Source organism: Bombus fervidus, chromosome 14, assembly GCF_041682495.2.
Source record: "Bombus fervidus isolate BK054 chromosome 14, iyBomFerv1, whole genome shotgun sequence".
Taxonomy (NCBI): Eukaryota; Metazoa; Arthropoda; class Insecta; order Hymenoptera; family Apidae; genus Bombus; species Bombus fervidus.
Genome location: NC_091530.1, coordinates 9,829,621 through 9,849,739, shown reverse-complemented (window position 1 = coordinate 9,849,739; position 20,119 = coordinate 9,829,621). Strand labels below are relative to the sequence as shown.

At 36.1% G+C, this 20,119-nt stretch overlaps 1 protein-coding gene across 5 annotated transcripts in view; it reads right to left on the bottom strand.

Moving 5' to 3' along the window:
• Nucleotides 1–19,782, bottom strand: part of Carpa (Carbonic anhydrase-related protein A) — a 232,892-nt gene extending 213,110 nt beyond the window's left edge. The window contains exon 1 of one of the 5 annotated variants that reach the window (XM_072016303.1): nucleotides 18,502–19,782. In XM_072016303.1, the coding sequence (XP_071872404.1) occupies nucleotides 18,502–18,556 (55 nt within the window). In that variant the 5' untranslated portion in view covers nucleotides 18,557–19,782. The remainder of the gene's footprint in view (nucleotides 1–18,501) is intronic. The other 4 variants (XM_072016304.1, XM_072016301.1, XM_072016300.1 and 1 more) reach the window with 4 other exon arrangements.
• Nucleotides 19,783–20,119: the final 337 nt, after the last annotated feature.

Below are 20,119 nucleotides of genomic sequence, written 5' to 3'. Positions count from 1 at the left end.
TCATCTTTGACGGTCGGAAACGTCGGGATGACTCCGCGCCCTTTAGAATGCGAGAAAATTAATTATGGTGATGGGGATTCGACGATCGTTAGATACTGTACTCAGTTTGTTGACTCCATTGCGAATTTCTGTATGAATCGAAGAACAATTTAAAACTTTGAGTAGTAGTCTTAAAATAATAAAGATATTAATTCGTTTACGTTTCAGGTTTTGTAGATATTTGCGACACACTATAGCTTAGTTAAATCATAAATTTGTTTTTGATAAAAATACGTTCAAATTATAGTGAACTACGTACTTTTTTTTTAAGATGAAAAAAATGAATGTCTTTCTATAGCTAATATTCCATTTATTTAACCATCCTCATTCTATTTACGAATGAAAATAATCAACATCCTTCGAATCTTAACGCGCTATGTGCCTTTTTACAAGAAGGGAAAAGATGAGTTTCTAATGAACTTACTTGTCTGGACAGATACGGTCCTTATTCTACTTAATGAAATGCCTAGCCTTTGCCATAAAACATAAATAAGATCTAAATTTATGTTCCACACAGATTTTATTTATTATCGTTTTACAGATTTAAATATGCTTTATGACAATTACCGAGCCGATAATTCACAAATATAAGCAAATTTTATTTTAATTTCTCTCTTAATCTTCCCATGCTAGATTTTACGCCCCAATTTCAATACATAATACTGTACTTTAACAAAGTTAATAACTAAACGATAAATTCACTTGTAGTTTCATCGTATAATATTCTTAGATATTTTCAAAAATTATAAACATACACCTCGTCTCACATACATCAAACACCCAACATAACAAGTCTCTAATTTCAGCTTCTTCGAGTCAGCAATTTCTCATCGTTTAAAATTCTTCTTAAACTTCGTTTAAATATTTTCCCCTAGGCAAAGTTACCCCCTCGATCTGCCATCAATCAAGTATTCCTCTTCGAATAGAACTCACCCTTATTTACACCCTCTGAATTCACGTTTCTAAAACACGTATAAACCTAAACACACAGTATCGTCGTTAAATTACTGCTAAGTGTAGCTAGTTCCTCGACGTTAATCGCCACGACAATGCTTGTGTAAACTAGACCAAGGGGCACGTATCAAGGGGGTTGAATTGAATGGACGAACAAGAGGAAGAAGTAGAAAGAACCCATGCTTTTTCCACCGGTACGTGCACAACTGCCCCAAGGAATTCAGTTAATCGTTTCAAACGCGAGGAATCTCGGGAGAAACGACGTGTACTTGGTGTCCGGGAAACGAGGAACGATATAGACAATCTGTGGCAGGCAAGTGACTTTCCCTTCGTCAATTCCTGTAATTTAATGAATCTTCAAGAAACCCTCGCCACTCGAACACTCTTTCAACTCGATGGAATTTAGATCAAGGGGGGACCAAGTTCGAAGATTCGTTCATCTCGAAAGGAATTTCGAAAGTTTAATTATTTTAAGCTGGTGCCTGGGAAGGGCTGGAAATTATTTTTAAACAGGTTCCGGCTGATACTGTAGGAAATAAGGTTTGAGATGCTTTGAAAAATATTATTAACAGATTGCGGATATATACCTTAGTTAAATAATAATAGGTTGATAGTTTGAATATACCTAAACCCCGCAGAATCATAATCAGAAACGATTTACTGCTCCAATTAAGAAATTAGTACTTCGAATATCGATAAAGTCCGATTATCGTCTTGGTTGCAACACGAGTAATCATTGATATTCTCCTTAGCGATCATAACAGTACTTTATTTGAAGAACCGTTCCTCATTTTAAAATAATTAGTGACCTTTACCTTTGTGATGCAGTTATTATGATAAGAAAATGGTCGTTCGGAATTCAACGATCATCTAAAAAGCTTCTAAATTAATGATGGAATTGAATTAATATGTAATATTTTAAATTTATTTATGTATCTTCAATAAAATATTTAAAGCAGAACATTTTTCAACCAATTACGGAATTACGTTTGCATCGAAGATTTGTATTTAATTAGATAAAATAGGAGAGTATTACAGCTTTTTCGTGCAATTGTAAACGGTTAGCCGTAGGTATTCTCGCTTAGACGATAAATTAGAGAAATTTTTAGTTATGTTGTCTATCATTTATTCGAAACGACTGGTTTCGAACGTTTCGTGGTCAAAACTACAGGGCCATGACTATTATTAACAACAACAACAAAATGCGAAACCAGGCGCAACGATGATAGCGAAACGAAGATGAACAACAAGGCTGCATACGAACTTTAACCGCAAATTGCAACCACAATACAGGTCGTTATAGCGTGACAGGAAATTAATGCTATAGCAAAACGCGGTGTCACTTGCATTATAATTCACGACAACATACTTTTCCCATCTTCTTCGTAATTTCATCGGCCTTGCCAATAGGATTTTTACCAGCTCAGAACGCAATTTCGCTATTTCCGTTCTACAGGAAATTCTAATAAGGAAGATGTACAGGATATTCTGGGTAGAACATAGGAACGACAGGTTGGAAAATATTTTAGGTATTAATATTAGAAAGGGAAGATTTTAGGGGATAAATTATAGTTACGAAAGAGATGTAATAAAAATATAAAATATGTTTTCCAATGGTATTGAAAGTAAAAATAATAATTCAAATTAATTTTTCTATTTCATACTATACTAATAAGTATAAAATCATAACCTTAGTAGAGTTGTCTTCTTGTCTGAATTATATTTTCTTGTCACCAACATCAACAAGAATGACATGAAATTCAAGTGTTAATTATAAATATAAACATTTTTTAAACACGACATTGTACCACGACAGAAAAATTTACTTATAATTATCAATGAGAATTGATTGTAAAATTCATCAAAATAAGAAAAAAATTATATCGCATAAAAATTCGTTATGAAGAGATATTCTTTATGTTTGAATCAATATCAAATTCTTTAGATAAATCAATTTTGCGAGGATTCAACATTTTCAAAATCTGGAAGCAACCACGAAGGAACACTGGAAAATCTGATCACGTCGACAACGATAATTAGCCACCGTATAAAACATCGATGATCAATCAATCTCACTAGAGAAACACATTGCTATTGAATCAACAAACCTTTACCAGCGCGAAACATTACACGATTCGCTCCCTCTGATAGACACACACAATACGATTACGCTCCTAATTAGCACGTTGTTCTCGCGTTTCAACCATACCAAACGCTCAAACACTCGACTATATGCACGATACTTCGCAATAAGCCTCTTCTCTGCATCCTGATATTTTCCAGCTCGGCTTAATGCATTTTTCCCTCTCTCTTTCTCTTGGAAATTCTCCGTTCTCACGCGTATCGGTTCTTAGCGAGAGCCTTAGCTTTTAAAATATGTATGAAAACAATCATATGGTAAATAAAAATATTTGGCAAATATTACTATTGATTTTTCTACGGGAGACAATGAAAAACTTGTGGATGGATGGAATAAAGGACAAGTTAACCAGGTAATCCAAAATTGATGGAGAAGATTATTTGGACGATTATCATTAGAACACACACCGGTCTGAGAATAACCCAAAGTTCAATCGAAAAAATATGATTACGTTACCCCAATTGGCATTAAGCGGAGAATGTCGATTTTAATTACCGACGTCATTTTCGACTACGTAGAAATAACAACTATTAAAATTCCAAATCCTCAATTCCGAAATTCAAACAGAATTCCTCCAAAATAGCGTACATTAGCGCGATTTATATTAATTTTAACTAGGGTAATTGACATTAGGGTCTATTAGTGTATTATAGCGTCGTATAAATTTAGGCTGACTATTTTAATAGTTGTGCGAGCTATCTTAGAATAATCATACTAAATTCATTACCCTAAACGAACAGACAAGACATCAAGAAAAAAGGAAAAACGAAGGAAAATTTGTACCGCGTTTAAACGATCACCGAGCTGGCTTATAATGCTCGACTGCGTCTCTAAATAACGCGATGCGTCGAAAAATGATGGCGGACGGTATTTGTTATCGCATCGCTCCTCGCCTCGATCCTGAAAAACCTTCTTCGTTCCCAGGGGAGGTCGATGTTGCAGCGGTTCCATGTCCCGCGGCACGTTCCGTCGCGATAATCTCGCTTTTTTCGCGGCTGGAAAAACCGAGCTCGCGACCGAAGAGCCGTGCGTACATTTTGAGCTCGTTAAATCGCGACTCGCAAGTGGGACAAACATGTCTGTGCTGGAATACTATAGATTGTTATGGCAATTTAGGCAATTTTTTAGCCTGAATTATTAGAATGGACCGAGTAAAGGAAAGACGACAAGTGAGATTTCATTTTTGTGGTTCAAGCATTTGTTTAGTTTTAATTAACGAACCTGTTTGTAATTATTAGAAATTATTGACGAATATTAGTTAATTTTGATAAGGAATATCGTGATCGGGTTGTAGGAGGTATAATGGACGATGTGTAATTGTAAACTGATATTAAACATTGAATATTAGCAGTAAATTTTTGGAAAATTTTAATATTCCATTTTTAGTGATTTCATGTGTCAATTTATGCAAAAGAAGGTACATAGTTGTACCTAGTAAGTATAGTTCTGAACTGCCTAAATAGAAAGAGTAGAGTAAAATGGCAGACGAATTTTTCTACCTTCGTTTGAACCAAGCTTGAACTTCATGTAGTTGCTACAATTATCATGTATGGTGCTGTGTGTACAGTATACTACTAGTTCGCTTATGGAATACGATATGCTTGCGATATGATACTTATACAATACTATAAAATAATATACAGAACAAGATATCTAACTCGACGACTCTAAATTCCCCATAAACAAATTATTTTATGAGAAAATGTTCTTAATAAAAGTTGACTAGATTCAAGAGGAACTTAGTTTGATGTTATTTGTTTCTCTTTATAGATGAACGTATAGAAGACATATAATGACAGTATAATAAAATTTCTCTTTCAACATAAAATCATATATTTTTCAATGTACTTATTAACCGATGTATTTATGCAGAATGTATAATTTGCAACAAAGCAATAATCTTGCTTAATAGAGATGTAAAGGTCCAATTATCATTAGCTATTTTCAAGCATGAAAGGTTCAGTTCCTTTTGTCGCTACATAATTGGTTTCTATAACATTGCGTATTATATAATTGCGTACACTAGACAAGTAAATGGATTAATTAACCCTGCAATTAGTTATTAACGATTAATAACATTAATTTGATAATACTACGATAATTCATAGCCGTGGGATCTGCAGTCGAAATCGTAATTTCTAATTCAGAGGACATTGTACGATGAAAATGCCGATTTAGATAATGCTTCTACCACGTAATTTGGTTTCAAATTAAATTGTGCACACAGTAGTCAGCATTAACGTTATTAACGGCAGTACAAGAGATACTTGTTCATACGGACCGATTTAATGCAATTTTAGATCGCGATTACGTTCTAGCTTTGTGCTTACACCTCGGGCGCCGCGTCATATCGATAATTCTAGGACAACCATTTTGATGTAAATAAACCACAGAAATAGTAACAGTAGTGTGAATAATTTGGAAGTATATAAATTTTAGCATTTTTTTGAATATTTTGAACAAACAACTCTTTTCTCTCTTTTTTTTCTCTAGATAAATTAGTATTTTGATGTAGAATGATAACTGTTCGTGATATCTGATACAGGTATAAGTTGAAGTGGTAACTGGTTAATTAAAGTTTCATCGAGATGAATAGATAATAGAGAAGTTAACATAGTACGAGCAGCGAGGATTAAAATATATTTATAAATTAATTTATAAAATCCTTGATGTATTAGTAATTCGCTCCGGTAATCCTACGCTCCAGTAATTTGCTTGCATTTGAATTAAAAATTTCCATTACGTTACATTACTAAATCTAATCTATATAAAACGCCAGAGTAAAAGGTTCCACTGTAGGAACAGAAATTACCAATGAGTTATTAAACATAAATTGCGGAGATTTATAAAAGGAAAGATTGTAAAAATTGTATGAAATTCGTAAAAAGGTAAAATGTAGTAACAAATCTGACATAATAGTAGTAAAAAAATAAAAATCACATTGAAACACCGGTCATTCAGTTTTAAAGAGAAATAAATAAAATAAAATGTGTGAAACATAATACATATTAAACACAATAAAATACACAATGATCCATTTATATAATATACGTTTTAGTTGTTTAAATAGCGTAATTTAATACATCATATCACATATAATATCAAAAATAACAATTAACGTATCAATATCCAATTAAAGGAAATCTAGCAATACACAAATATTCATACATATATACTGTTAATAATTTACTAATTCAATATTACCATCGGCACAAATAAAACCAATTACGTACAATAATTAAGATAATTTAACTACCATCTCCAGGCTTAACGAACGGACAAATCATTCTTTTTCACGTGTTCTAATCGTTTTTCGCTTGTCCAATATTCTTGTACGGAACATTTTGCCCGTCGTTGAATTCGCCATTTCGAATCTCATCGCGTTAAATTACGAATGAGAAAGCCCTTCCAACTCCATTTGGTCGGCAACGTTGCATATTGCACACAACAGCATATTACATGCCGAGCATTACAGCGAAGGTGTCTCGTAGTTGAAAAGAATTCGTTCTGAACCCCCGTTGCTTATGAAACCCCCCGCAGTCGGGGGAGATTTCCCTCATTTCCGTTTCTTCTGCTTCGTAATTCTGTCTTGAATTAAAGTTGACCTGTGAATTCGACTCTTCCGTTTCTCTTAAACCTGTCCCTTGCAATTACTTCCGGGCATTTTCAATGCTACGCGTAATCCTTGTTATAGAATTAATAGAATGATCACTTAGCCAATTTTTTTCATCGATAAAAATTAAATTTTCCAATATCTTCGATGGCATTTATTTTAATTTCAACATCATAATTTCATGTTAGATCATTTTAATTCGTTATAGTTTGTTTATCACCTAAATATAGATTTTAATACAATCCGTTTCTGTATCTCCATCTTCTTAAATCTATTCATCAAAAGATATTTGAACTTGCTGCTCTTTACGTTCGTGCAATTAAGTATACGATTGACCTGGATCGTCGTATGTACAGCAATTTGCTTTAAGTATTAAATAAATTTATTTGCTGGAAGCTTGTTAATCCTCCTTAACAAAATTATATCTTGCGTCTGTGATATAGGTTTTGTGTTTCTTGTGTATGTTTTTTATTAAATAACCTCATTGTCTAAAAACATGCGTTAACACCCTATAACAAAGTTACATATTTGGCAACTAGATTTACAAAATTCTTAAATAATCATAGCAATCATGCAATCATATTAGAGAATTACGTATTTTTTATCTAATTGAATCATAAATCATTTCTCATTCGTCGAGAAATATACAATACAATCATGACGTTATATAAAGTAATGAAATAAGAATGTCACACATGTGGAATAGATAACGTACGATCGATCCGACTAATCGCGTAACAGACTCGACTGCTTGCAACTTGACAGTCTGTCACGGAAACGTCTGCAGACCGACGCGACGTGGCAGCGGCGCGTTTCCGCCTAGCGAGCTATAAGCGTGGCCATCCGCGCGGAAACGCACGCGAAACACGGGATACGTTCGTTGGGTATCGTATGTGCGCCACGATGAGTATTTCATACGAGAAACGCGGTGTAAGACGACGAGGACAACGAGTCACCCATGCACAAATACAGATGCTCCCAGCCAGTTTCCTCTACATCGAACGAGAGGGCTGAAATTTTACTTGCTTCTATTATCGTCGCGTGTTTGTAGCGAAATGACGAATCGATTAACGTTAACTCATTCATTTATAGTAAGTGAAATTTTATGATAAATTAATTTATGAGAAACTTGATGGGAAAGTTTCAAGTGTCAAGATTTAAAATTGAAGGTATTTAAGTTGATGATGTCACGGGCCTCTTTATCTCGTGTTTGTTCAATAAATGATACAGTTAGCATAAGAAAGAAAAACTAAGTGAATACAAATTCACCATACACGCAGTATGTGATAAATCTTCTTCAGCTGTAACATTGTTCTGAATGGAATCACTTCGGTTCGATCAAATGAAAAATACAGGCGCACACAAATACCTACTTTTCGATAACTTATGCATCCTCGAAGTACCATTTTGCAGAGTCTATATTTGGAGAGACCTTTCAAAAATAAAATCCCTCTTTCCTATTGATTCATTCGTGACATCTCTAGGTGAAAACATCGATGCTAAAATCGGTTCTCGACTACCATTAACAAAAACAGAACGTCCAAAAAGTCTTATTTCTAGACTTTGCACGTTTATATCTTGAACCGCCGAATTACTTACGAGTTTCCGCCACGCTAACCACGCAAAACTAATAGGGTCAGGATCGAAAAAGTTCCTCTTTATCTTGCAACTAGTTTATCAAGTATAAAAACAGAGTCAGAGCCAGAGACAAAATGAATAGAAGATTTTCATCGATTTTAAGGTCTTCAATAACATTTTTCATTTTTTGAATAATACATGTAAAGCGGTTTTCAATGAGCTATAATATGAAGTAATATAAAGATTTGAATAAAAAGAGAAAAGCAACTAATCGTATAGTATAAGAGAAGATCGTATTAATCGAAAAATCTAAATTTCTCTGTTTAATTATTTCAATGATCCGCCATCAACAGCCATTATCGTCATAATCAATGATCTTCATCGAAAGTCTACGCCAATCTCTACGCGTCACGAAGGCCTGAGAATGGCAACGCGGTACCTCGAGTGTCCTCGAGCGGCTTGCAAGGCCCTCAAACCGGAAGAAGAACGCTGATGCAACTGCTATTTATCTCGAACCAGACCTCGAGCATTATCATTTCAAATTGGTAAGCCTGGTCGATCCTGTGCGAGGCAGTTTCGAGCCGTGAAGAAAACTCGAGAAAATAATCTCAACATCCTTCCGTCAGGATGATAAACTCCTCGTCGAAAGTGTGAGTGGTCTTTTGTTTCATGGTATTTCATTCTCTTCTTACAGTTGCGTGTTTCGTATCATCGAATAGAAGAAAGAAAAGGTACGTCTTTTAAAGACGAACTTTATAATGCAATTAAGTTCGTTATTGCTCTAATTAATTTTCAACTTTTATTCTTACATATTTGTATTAACGACATGGGTAAGTAACACGTTAATGAGTAAATCATCTTGTTAGAGTATGCTAAATAATCTCGTAAGAAATTTGAATACAACATTGTCATCCAAGATGAAATATATTCCTGCACTATGTATTCTTTAAGTTCGCTGCTAATATTTAACGTGTAAAAAGTAGATTATGAATGATTAGGTATAATTAAAATGATACGGTGATATTTCACAAATTAAAACAAATAATAACTTAAAACGCGAATCGTCTCAGAAGTTACAGAACAAGCTAAATACAAACCATCCTCCCACATGCTTCGATATTCCAGCTATTTCTCCGTGGAAGTTTCGCAGGAAATTCCACTTCTGTATTCATTCGCGAACTTTTGACCCATCAGCCTGGTTCGAACTTGGAAAGAACCTTCAGACGTCTTTGCGTAGAAGCAATTAACGTGGTCGAAGGGATATAGTTGTTTCGAAACGGGTGAATAATTCAGAAGGAGGGCGGAAAAAAGGGGCGGAATCGCGCACGAACAGGGCGTAGGACGCCTCTGACGACGCCGAGCACCGCGACGCGCCGTCAATCACGTTGATTGACGCTTCGAGCCGACGGCGAATAACAATTTGCTCGAAATAACTGACAACCGTACTCGTCGGGCCACGGCCGATAATGAATCAGGACAAACACTCTGCCAACTATCGCTTTCATCCTCTTTTTCACCTTCGCTAACGATCTTTTACCTTGTCATACTCCAATAGTTTTACAGCACCGATTATGAATGTTTTCTTTGTCTTCCCTGTTGCTTTGTTTGCTACATCGAAGATTAATTTGTCTTTACGTATTGGAGAAAGGATTGACAGTGACGAAGATATTTTAATTGTTTGGTGAAGCGATTGATTCTAGGTGAAGAGGTAACGACATTCAATTTGACGAAAATAATATTTTTAGTAGGTATTTAACATAAAATCGTTTAAGACAAAGTATTAAAAGGTACAAAATCTTATAAAGTCTTATCACGTCCCTTTCTATTTTCCTATTATCAGTTCCTCTACAAAATACCAGCCGAGAATGTAGTTAATTAAATCGACTATACAAAGAACAAAGACATCGAGCAAAGTACTAATAATCCCGATGCGACACATATATTCGAAATATTTAGGCTAGTCACTTCAAACCCGTCTCGAGTCTGGTTTTATCGAGGTTCTCGCGTAATTATGTGCTGGTTGCTGTCAATAACGACGATAACAATCGACGAGGTTCAATCGAGATAGCACGTTTATGCGATAATGTGAACGATTAGACGCAGGCTGAAGCTGCGCTGTTCCGAAGCTACCTAGATCCAGATTGAAAATTACGAGACTTCTCCAAGTTATTATCTCGATCTTACGACTCATTTGTGTCGTGCTTGAGAATCAGAGCCGTTCAAAATTTTCATATCGAAATTTTTGCGTATTCTTGCTGGTTCTCTCTGGAAAGAAAGAATTTTCAGCGATAATCGATCTCAAAAAGAAGACACAGATATTTTTATCATTGGCCAAAATGGTTTGGACAGATCGAAAAAGAAGGTCTTTTGCAATTGTACTATCCCACATATTTTGGCGAACTTTCCATTTACACATAGTACAATGACTCTGCTGAGCTAACTACTTAGATTAACATCACCAAATAGATAAATAAATAACAACTAATTAAGAAATAATTATTACCAAACCCTAACCTGGGAATGGTTGCAGAAGCAACATTCAGAACAAAGAGAAGGAAGAATATTGTAACGAACGAAATTCTCGAATGCACCCCTCGTTCACGTAGATTACGTGGGAACAAAATCGCGAGACAAAGCTATTACGCTGCAGACGGCGCATCGTTCGGTTGTTTGTTTGATTGCGTTTCAATGTATAACGCTGACACGCGTTTCCTTTCACCGAAAAGGACGACGGAGGCGAATGAGGGACTTCAGCCACGTTTCCGTACTCCGGTTTTAACTTCCAAGTAGCCAGAAGCAGGGCTCGAGTTTAACGTAACAATAGTAGTTTCAACTTCACTTCTATTATACTTGCTCTTTTACATAATGGAGACATAAGACAGTTTCACATAATTGTGGTTATTTTGACATTGTTATAGAGTAAATTAATTAGTCTAATTAGTCCCAAACGTCTACACGTTAATCAATTAGATTCAAAAATATCATTGGTTTGTTTTTTTTTTTTTTTTTTTTTAAATAGGAACATGAAGTATCTTTATGCTTTGATATTGTTATATAACGATTAAGTTCAAATAAGATAATTAAACTTTGCGTTATGTCTAAGCGAATTACGTCTACGCCTGCACAAAATGTCGTCGTAAAGATTTCTGTTGCTGATTGCTGTTTTCTGAGACAAAGTGCAACATTCTAAATCGAGAACGTAATCGTCGAAGTTATTTCGTTGAGCGTTAAAATAATTGGAGAATTTCCAGAGGTCACTTGAAAGTAACGAAAGATCATTAAAGTCGAAGATCACTTAAAGACCACAAGAGTTCATCGATATCGTATTACTGGGATTGAAAATCAATTCTAGGTCATAAATTGTGAAATTAAACTTGAAAAAATTAAATGAAAGTCATAGATCATAAAAATCTCGTCACTGCTATAATCACTTGAATTATAATCGATGTAGCGTCGTTGATACTAAAAATATTTTAAAGAAGATACTTTAAATAAAAATAAACACCGAAAGAACTTCTATTTGCAAAATCATCCGACACTTTCTGGGTATAGTACAACGTAATTACGCAACAATTTTCAAAGAAATTATGTGGCGCAAAAAGAATTTTTAAGCCAGTTGTATAACATTTTTTATGACAATTATCGTCGCTATGATTAAAATGTGCGTGGAAAGTCAGTCACAGTTAATCTCCGCTAGATTAACGTCTGATTCCGCGTAATGTATTAACGGGACAGGCGCAAGCAAGTGAAATGGAAGAACGTAATCACATTAACGGGGAAGTTAGTGTCGGTTTAGGTGGCATGAAAAGTGGTAGAAGATTACAGATAGCGCTCTCTAAGTATCCGTATGCTGTACACCGCTGAGGGACCTTTACTTTTTTAAATGCAAATACTACATCCTAAATATTAATGTGCTTAGCGTAACGCTTTTGAAACGACCGTGTCCTCACCATGGAAAATCGCCAGCATTTTTTATACGACAGCTCTCTTTAAATTACTAAAATTCGCTGGAAACTGCATTTTGCTGTGCGACTCGCTGATGGTTATAGTCATTTTATGTATCTTATCATATTCATGATTTAATTCCATTTAAACTTGTGTAACGACGATAATTCCGACAATAATATGAAATTGAGAAGTCTAGAACCGTCTAGACGTAAAATAACAAAATCTTCTTTCTACAGATAAAATTGCACTCCGATCGAAAACGTTTGGCTTACTTATTGAAATAGAAAACGCATCCTGTGAAATAAATTTTCTATCATAAATTCCTTCCCAATTTCGTCGAAATTCTTTAGAAATCGATTTATAAGAAAAAAACTTGATACTTTAAATCAAAGTAGTTGATTCGATGTAAGTACAAAGGAATAAAAGAGGAAAATATGGAACAAAGAAAAGAGAAACGGTATTAATTTCTTCGAGGAAAATTCACGAATAAACAATTATGTTCGATTCGAAAAGCTCGTGAACGATTAAAGTCCTGTTGAATCTTTGAGGGGTTCGGGCGAAAGAGGAAATGGGTGTACGCTCGGCTCGATGCCGGGGAATAGAGAAAAATTTACTTCCTCATTTCGACCGAATACACGATACAGTTTTAGAGCTCCCTATAAATATTTGCTCGCTACGAAATATTTGAAAACGCCGTAATGGCCGCAATATTTCGGTAAATTTCGCCGGCAAATATTCGCAGTTCGGTTGGCAACCGGGTCGATCAACCGGGATTAATAAAAGTAAATCTGAAGATTACCGTGCACCACAGTCTCACCCTATGCCTAGATTGATTTCTGTCGCGATTACTTGTTCATCCATCTCTTTTCGTTTCACCTCCTCGAGGCTCACACGATAAATGAACGGGCACTTTTAACTGCCGGATACGCGCTACATTTGAAAAGAATAAATCGCCCAGGTTTGGAAAGAATAAATTACCTTATTGGATATTACGGATTAATCGAGAAACTTTTAAGATAAATAATTTCATAAAATAAAATGAACCGAATGGTAGAAGTTTCAGTTTTAATGTTTTTAATGATAGAATTATAATTTTATAATGATTCGTAAAGAACTGAAACTTGAAATAAAAGATACACCCAGTGTATACATATAGATGTTTATCATAAACCTGTAGGTTATTTTTTTAGGAAGTTAATCAATTATATAATAAAATAAAATAAGATTGTATTATGGAAATAAACTGTGTCTGCTTGTCAGAATGGATATGTTTTGCAAAATGTATAAAAGCTAACTTGCTGGTAAACCGATATTTTTGAAAAGAACGAGCCAACGAGCTTTTGAATGAAATAAATTACATCGTTCAGTACAGTATATAATAATTAGATAATAAATTGAAAATAGGATTATATTCTAGAGATAAAATATGTCTGTTTGTCAAAATGAATATCTTTCACAAATATTTCAGAGTAGTAATCAAAATGGAATAAAATGTCAGATGTATAAATATTCCACAGATGTTATACGTTTATATGTACATATACATGTATCTCCAAAAAATTTATATATGTACATTAAATATCATATATTTGATGTTTATATACTTAAAATATAATATTTTTACACGTAAAGCAAAGAAAAAGAATAAACGAAATAAAGTAGTATAAGACACTACCTGATCAGCCGCTTCAGATAACTACAAACACATCGATTTGATTCATCTTGCGACACTACGACACACTTTTCGCTTCATTTATATCCTGTACGAAATATTACCAACACATTAGCCAATATACCAACAACATAATTTCTTTCGCTTCTAATGTTGCGAACGTGCTAATCCTACGATTATTTCAAGCAACCGTACGATCCTCAAGTGACATCGCGATTTTGTCCATCCGCTTGTAGCAGAGTCGTTTAACTTTAAAGCCTGCATGTAAACGAATATAACTTAATTCCAAACAATAAACGGAACCGTTTCTTCATGAAAACGATAGCAATAAAAGCTAGGGTTGAGAAACAGAGGGAGCGAACCGGTGAATTGCAACGGTGAACACTCGAACGAGCAAATGAAATTAAACGGGTCGAGGCGAGTACATATTTCATTAGACGCGTAATCTTGTTTATTGCAAGGTACACTGGTAAGTAATTGAATGTAAACAGTGCAATTTTCCGGCGTTCGTTTGCTCGATTTCCCTAGAAAACCGATCGATCCATGCTAAACGAATCTTTCGCGCGTCAGAGTTCCGCGAAAGGGGAAGAAGAACGAGAGAAACGAGCACAAACTAGAAAAAAAAATGAAAGAATTATCAGGCAAACGGAGAGAATAGCTGTGTACAAGCGGGCAGAAAAGCAGCTGGGAAAACGAACTCATAAAACGCCACGCATTTTCATTCATTCATTCCCCCGTTCTAAAGCGAATCGACATCGACTATTTCCCCTCTTGACAAAGATACAAGGCTAAAAGGGAGAAGAAGAAAAGAGAGGGAAAAAAGGCACAAAACAGGCGAGGAAAAAAGGCAGGAACAACGCGTTTTGATTCACTTTCACGGCCTCGTACTCTTTCACCTTGCAGGATTTTTTTCTATTTTTATTTTTCTTTTTTTTTATGGTCGACACGAAAATCCACCGTCCATCCATGCATATCGTTTTTTATTTCCCCCGACGAAAGCTCTGTTAATGCGCGCGTTAACACCCCACGATCCGCGGTGGCTTTTTTTACAATCCCTTTTTTCTTCGTCCATTGCTAGCTCGCCTTTCTCTCTCGCTTTCTCACATTTTCTTTTCTGTATCTCTTCTCTCTCACTCTCTCTCTGTCTGTCTCTCTCTCTTTGTCTGTCTGTCTGTCTGTCTGACTCTCTCTCTCTCTCTCTCTCTGTTTTTCTGTCTAGCTCCTCTTCTTTTCCTCACTGTTGTGTATCCGGCCGTTTCTCTCTGTCTCTCGCTCTGCGTAGATTACGAGGGCTGGCACGCCGTAAAATCTGCCGACACGTGTAAAAACGACACGCGTTAGCCCGCGGGGTTGTTCCCTGTTTTATTTTCCTTGCAACTATTTGCTGTAAACCGGCAACTCCGAAAAATCTCTTTGGGAACGGGCACACGGCTGCTTTAACGTCCACTCGACGACTTAACGTCCGTAATCTAGCTTCACTTAACTCTACCGTGACGTTCCGTAACCAGTCCTACCCCATCTACTTTAGGCTCGTTCCTGCGAGGATTAAGAATCCTCTCTCGTTCTTCGTCTTTTTCGCAGGATGAGACTCCGATGGTTTATGGATTTCCGCTTTCTGCGCCCGTTGGGGATAAATCGGGATACAGTCGATTACCAATTTCTTTTTCTTTTCCGGTTTTCGTGTTTGGTCGGACAATTAGAATATTTAACTTTACGTCGAAGTTAATAGAGTTGATCATTCGAAAATTGGGGATAAAATCGAATCCTGAAGCGATTAAGATCATTCGTAATAAATCCCTGCGATGAAAATCGATTGGTATCACCTTAGGATTTATATTCAATCAAATTATACATTAACGTTAAACAATATTTTTCGAAAGATTAGAAACTAATTTATCGTAAGGAAGAATAATAGTATCAGTAAAATAAAAATGTTATACACGACAAAGTTGGAAATTTGAAAGATATAAATGATAGAATCAGTAAAATAATATACTTACAAAAAAAAGGACAATTATTACAACACGGCAATTTAATTTGGAAATAAAAGTTATGTCTAAAACCAACCATGATACAGTTAAAGCTAGGTTTTTCTCCTTAACAAGTTGACAATTAATTTAGAGTAACAAAGTAAAACACTATCGGTATTCATATTGGAAATTAAAATTCTTCCTTTCTTTTCGAAAGTTTGCTAAGTCGTCGCTACATAAATGGTACAAAGTTCGAATGTCCTCGAGCGTCAACAGCTCAAGGATTAACCGTATTCCACTCGTTTAAAACCAGATTAAACGAGCTTCCTTTCTTTTTTCTCCGACTTTATTAACTAATTTAGAGCGAAGCGCGGAGGCAGGAAGAAAAAAAAGAATAGTTGGCAAAAAGTTTCGGTCAGGTGGTGGTTAGCTGCAAACTTGTCTGGCGCTTTACGACACTTCCGAGTTCGCGTTCCTTCGTCATACGGGACAAAAACGGCTCCTGTACGACCTCCTTCGAGGAAATCCACGTGAACAATCCTATCAACCTACAATGTACGCGTCAACGAAGCCAACTCCTTTTGGGGGATAAAAACAACTTCTACAATTGCTACATTCAGACAGTTCAATTCAACAGCACAGTTTTCTGACTGTTTCAAACCAAATCAAGACTGGTCATAAAATGTTTACATAAAGATTTTCTCGATAAATCGCGATGCATGAAACTAACAAAATAGAGCAGCTATTTAGCTGTTTTTCAAAAACTTTTGCAGGACAATTTATCAGTGAGTAGTAGATACGTAAATTGATCATATTTACAGCGATGATACAAAAGTTTCTGGTCAGATACATGTTCCGCTAAAAGCGATATTTTATACAAAGAATGTATACTATTATTATATAATAAGTATACGACAGTGTTCGTTTCAGTGTATTATTTTTTTATTAAATAAAGTGGTGTTAGATATCCCTTTTAGATTGTGGCGTGAAAAATCTATTTGGTCGAAAATGTTTGTACATTGTATACTATTTTCTTCGACTATTATTTTGATTCTCTTTCAATTTCTTTCGTGTATTATTTACGTTGCTTTTATATATTATCGTCTTCGGATGTTTATGCATATTCATATTTTTATGAATATACTATCATCTACTATCTTCATGTACCATCTATTGTAAAGGGTAATTTGATTTGGATATTTTATATATCTTTATGAACTGTGCATTTGCATCTTTGAAGTTCTGTCAATTGCATAAACATCCGTGGTATAATAATATGAATATGATTTCTCGTCTTATTCATAATTTACTGGACACTTGATAACAAGATTTAACTTTTAAAAAAAATACCTATCCAAATAAGTTCCTAATAGGATTGTAGAAATATTGTATAATCTAGTTCTGTTCTTTGTAATACAGACAGTTCATAACTGTCAATTTTAATTGGTATGTAAAACATTAATTTATCACTGTCCTAAATCTGCTAACGATCTCTGTAAGGACTTATGAATAGCAGTGTACATATCATATAATATTACCATACAATACTCTGTAATATTATGTATACGATATTATACTACATCGATTGTGCATTATATATGTAATGGCCAAACGCCATTCATTTGATACTATTATTAGTATGAATTCTCTGCACTCCCGAAAATATTTTTCATACACGATCATACACCAACTTTAAAATATTTTTATGGTAGAATTTGTTGAAACCAAGTTTTCGTATGTAACTGTGTAAAACCATTTTTCTCCAATTTTTATCGGTTAAAATAATATCAGAAACAATATTCACATTATTAACGTCTACAGCATCAATGGAGCGTAAAGAACTGAGAATAATAATCATTATTTATATGAAATGTTTTTGAAACCATGGTACAATCGAAGAAAGCTTCGTTCCTCGTCTAACAGCGGGACACGTACGTGTTCGTATATATTTTTCAAAAAAATCATGTTCGGATATTCGTTAAATACACGTGCACTTAATTAGCCATAATCTGCTTGGTTAACCTATCTAGGTAGCTATCCCAGTAATCGTAAACCAGTGTCAGAATCAGAGTTTGGTTTACAGTTTAAATTAACACGAAAAGCTTCAACGTTGTAATGTTTTACCGATAAAAAGTTTTAGAAAATTTGGATGTCACGAAAGAATTCATGCTCGATAAATTGAACAAGCCTAAAGAAATGTTACACTTTATTCTGAGAATAATGAAAATTGTCTTCAACTAACAAATAAGACAGAAATAATCGAGCTAGTGAAGAATTTCATCACATCGTCATTTTTACTAACTCAAACATCTGTGTGAACATCGACCGAACACGACATTATTTTTAAAATACATCATCTTTTCGATGCAACTAAAATACACGTGTCTTTAATAAATATTCCAATTAATCTTCGTTGAAAACAGATCTTTACACGAAAACGCTTCATACTAAGTTTCCAATACACTCTTACACGAATCATCGCCCTTTTCTACTATATCACCAGATTTCAATAACACTCAGCGTTACCAATCCCTTTCGTTGAAAGTCAGAGAAGCTCTTGCTACAAAGAAACGAGACAAAAGCTCACCGTTGACGATGACGATGACGCCCAACAGGCAGAGCAGTAAGTGTCGCAGGCACATCTTCTTCCGTCGAGTAGAGATTACCGAAAAAAAGGGGGACACGCAAAAAAGGGATCCTCACTTGCTTCTGTCGGACATTGTTTTTCAATCTAGTTGATGGAAAAAGCCTCGTCTCCCTCTTTCTCGAACTGTCTCTGGCGATCAGCCGACCAGGGACAGACGGATGTTCATCGCGATCCTGACACTTGTTATCATCTTGCACGAGAACTCCGTGGGAGTTCTAGATATTCACGCCGTTACTATCCAAATGGAAAATATCAGCAATCAACTCGGATTGATTTCAACTTGATGATCGAGAGGAGAGTCAAAACGAACAATTACAGTTAATTAGAAAAAAGACTTTAAACAGTCATCGAATAGAACGAAGCTCCGACAGGAATTCGGACTTCTCTAGATGAAATCTCTCTCCTTTTCTGTCTCCTCCGTATGTTTCTAGCAACTGAAATCCCCTTTTCTGATTTTCCCTCTGTTGGGACAACGACTCCTAGACGGCTCTTTGTCTCTCAACACAGATATATAATATCTCTCTTCCTGCGGATCTTCGATCTGCTTGTTTGTTCTTGATGACGTCAGCTAACCACAAACTGTCCCGCGATCCTTTGCAAGCTTGCCGCAAGGAGCGAGGGATGAGACCGAATAGTCTCTCGAGACACACTGCTCCCGACTCAGGGACCTCTTAACGTAATTGCTTTTACCGTGTGTCGAATTTCTACGGATCTTAACAGACAAAGCAACCAGTCTGGTTACGACTGTTTCTTCCTTTGCGCACCATCCGAAACGAAATCCTTTTGTATCACTAAGGAACCAGACCTTGTTCAACTTTCTTACACGAAACGTGACTCGACTCTTGCACTAAACTTTCATATATCGCAGTTCGATCTGTTAGCAATTTCCAGCGTGTTACATGTATCGAAGGTATTCGAATGATAAATAGTGATATTTCTAAACTCGACGTACGCACTCGTGGGAGCGACGGAGTCGAGAAGTGGCGCGTCAAAGACCGAAAGCCATGAAACACGAACAAGAACGCCACGATAAACTTCCGGCCACGGCGAACTCGCGGCGCTTACTGAGTCTCTCGAGGCGCTCTTCGAGGGTGACGAGCACGTTTCTCACCCCCACCATCGGCAACAAGGCCGCCACACGACAGGCCGCGCGGCGATCGGTCGCGCAAACGCACTACCAGCCCACGGTGGTTACGCGTGACTCGCCGTTCGACTCGCGAGCGTCGAGGCGCTTTTCAAGGAGCGAACTGACTGTGAGCAGCGGCTAAGACGGCCGTCTGGTGGGGTGCAACAGAGAGAAAGTCGCGCACGTAAAGCGCAGACACACGTATGCACGCGCGCACGTAACAAGATCGCGTAACGTGAGCGTGTCAACGTGAGCGTGTCAGCGTGAGCGCGCGGGAATCCAACTTGCGGCACAAGTTATGACCTCAAAGGGATCGTTAATGAGCACCCGCCAAATTAGTATAATGGCCACTCGTCTCATCCTACGCTTTTCAGAAACATCACCGGTCTCTTTTGACTTCTTCTTGTGTTTCTTGGAATTGGGATACTGTCG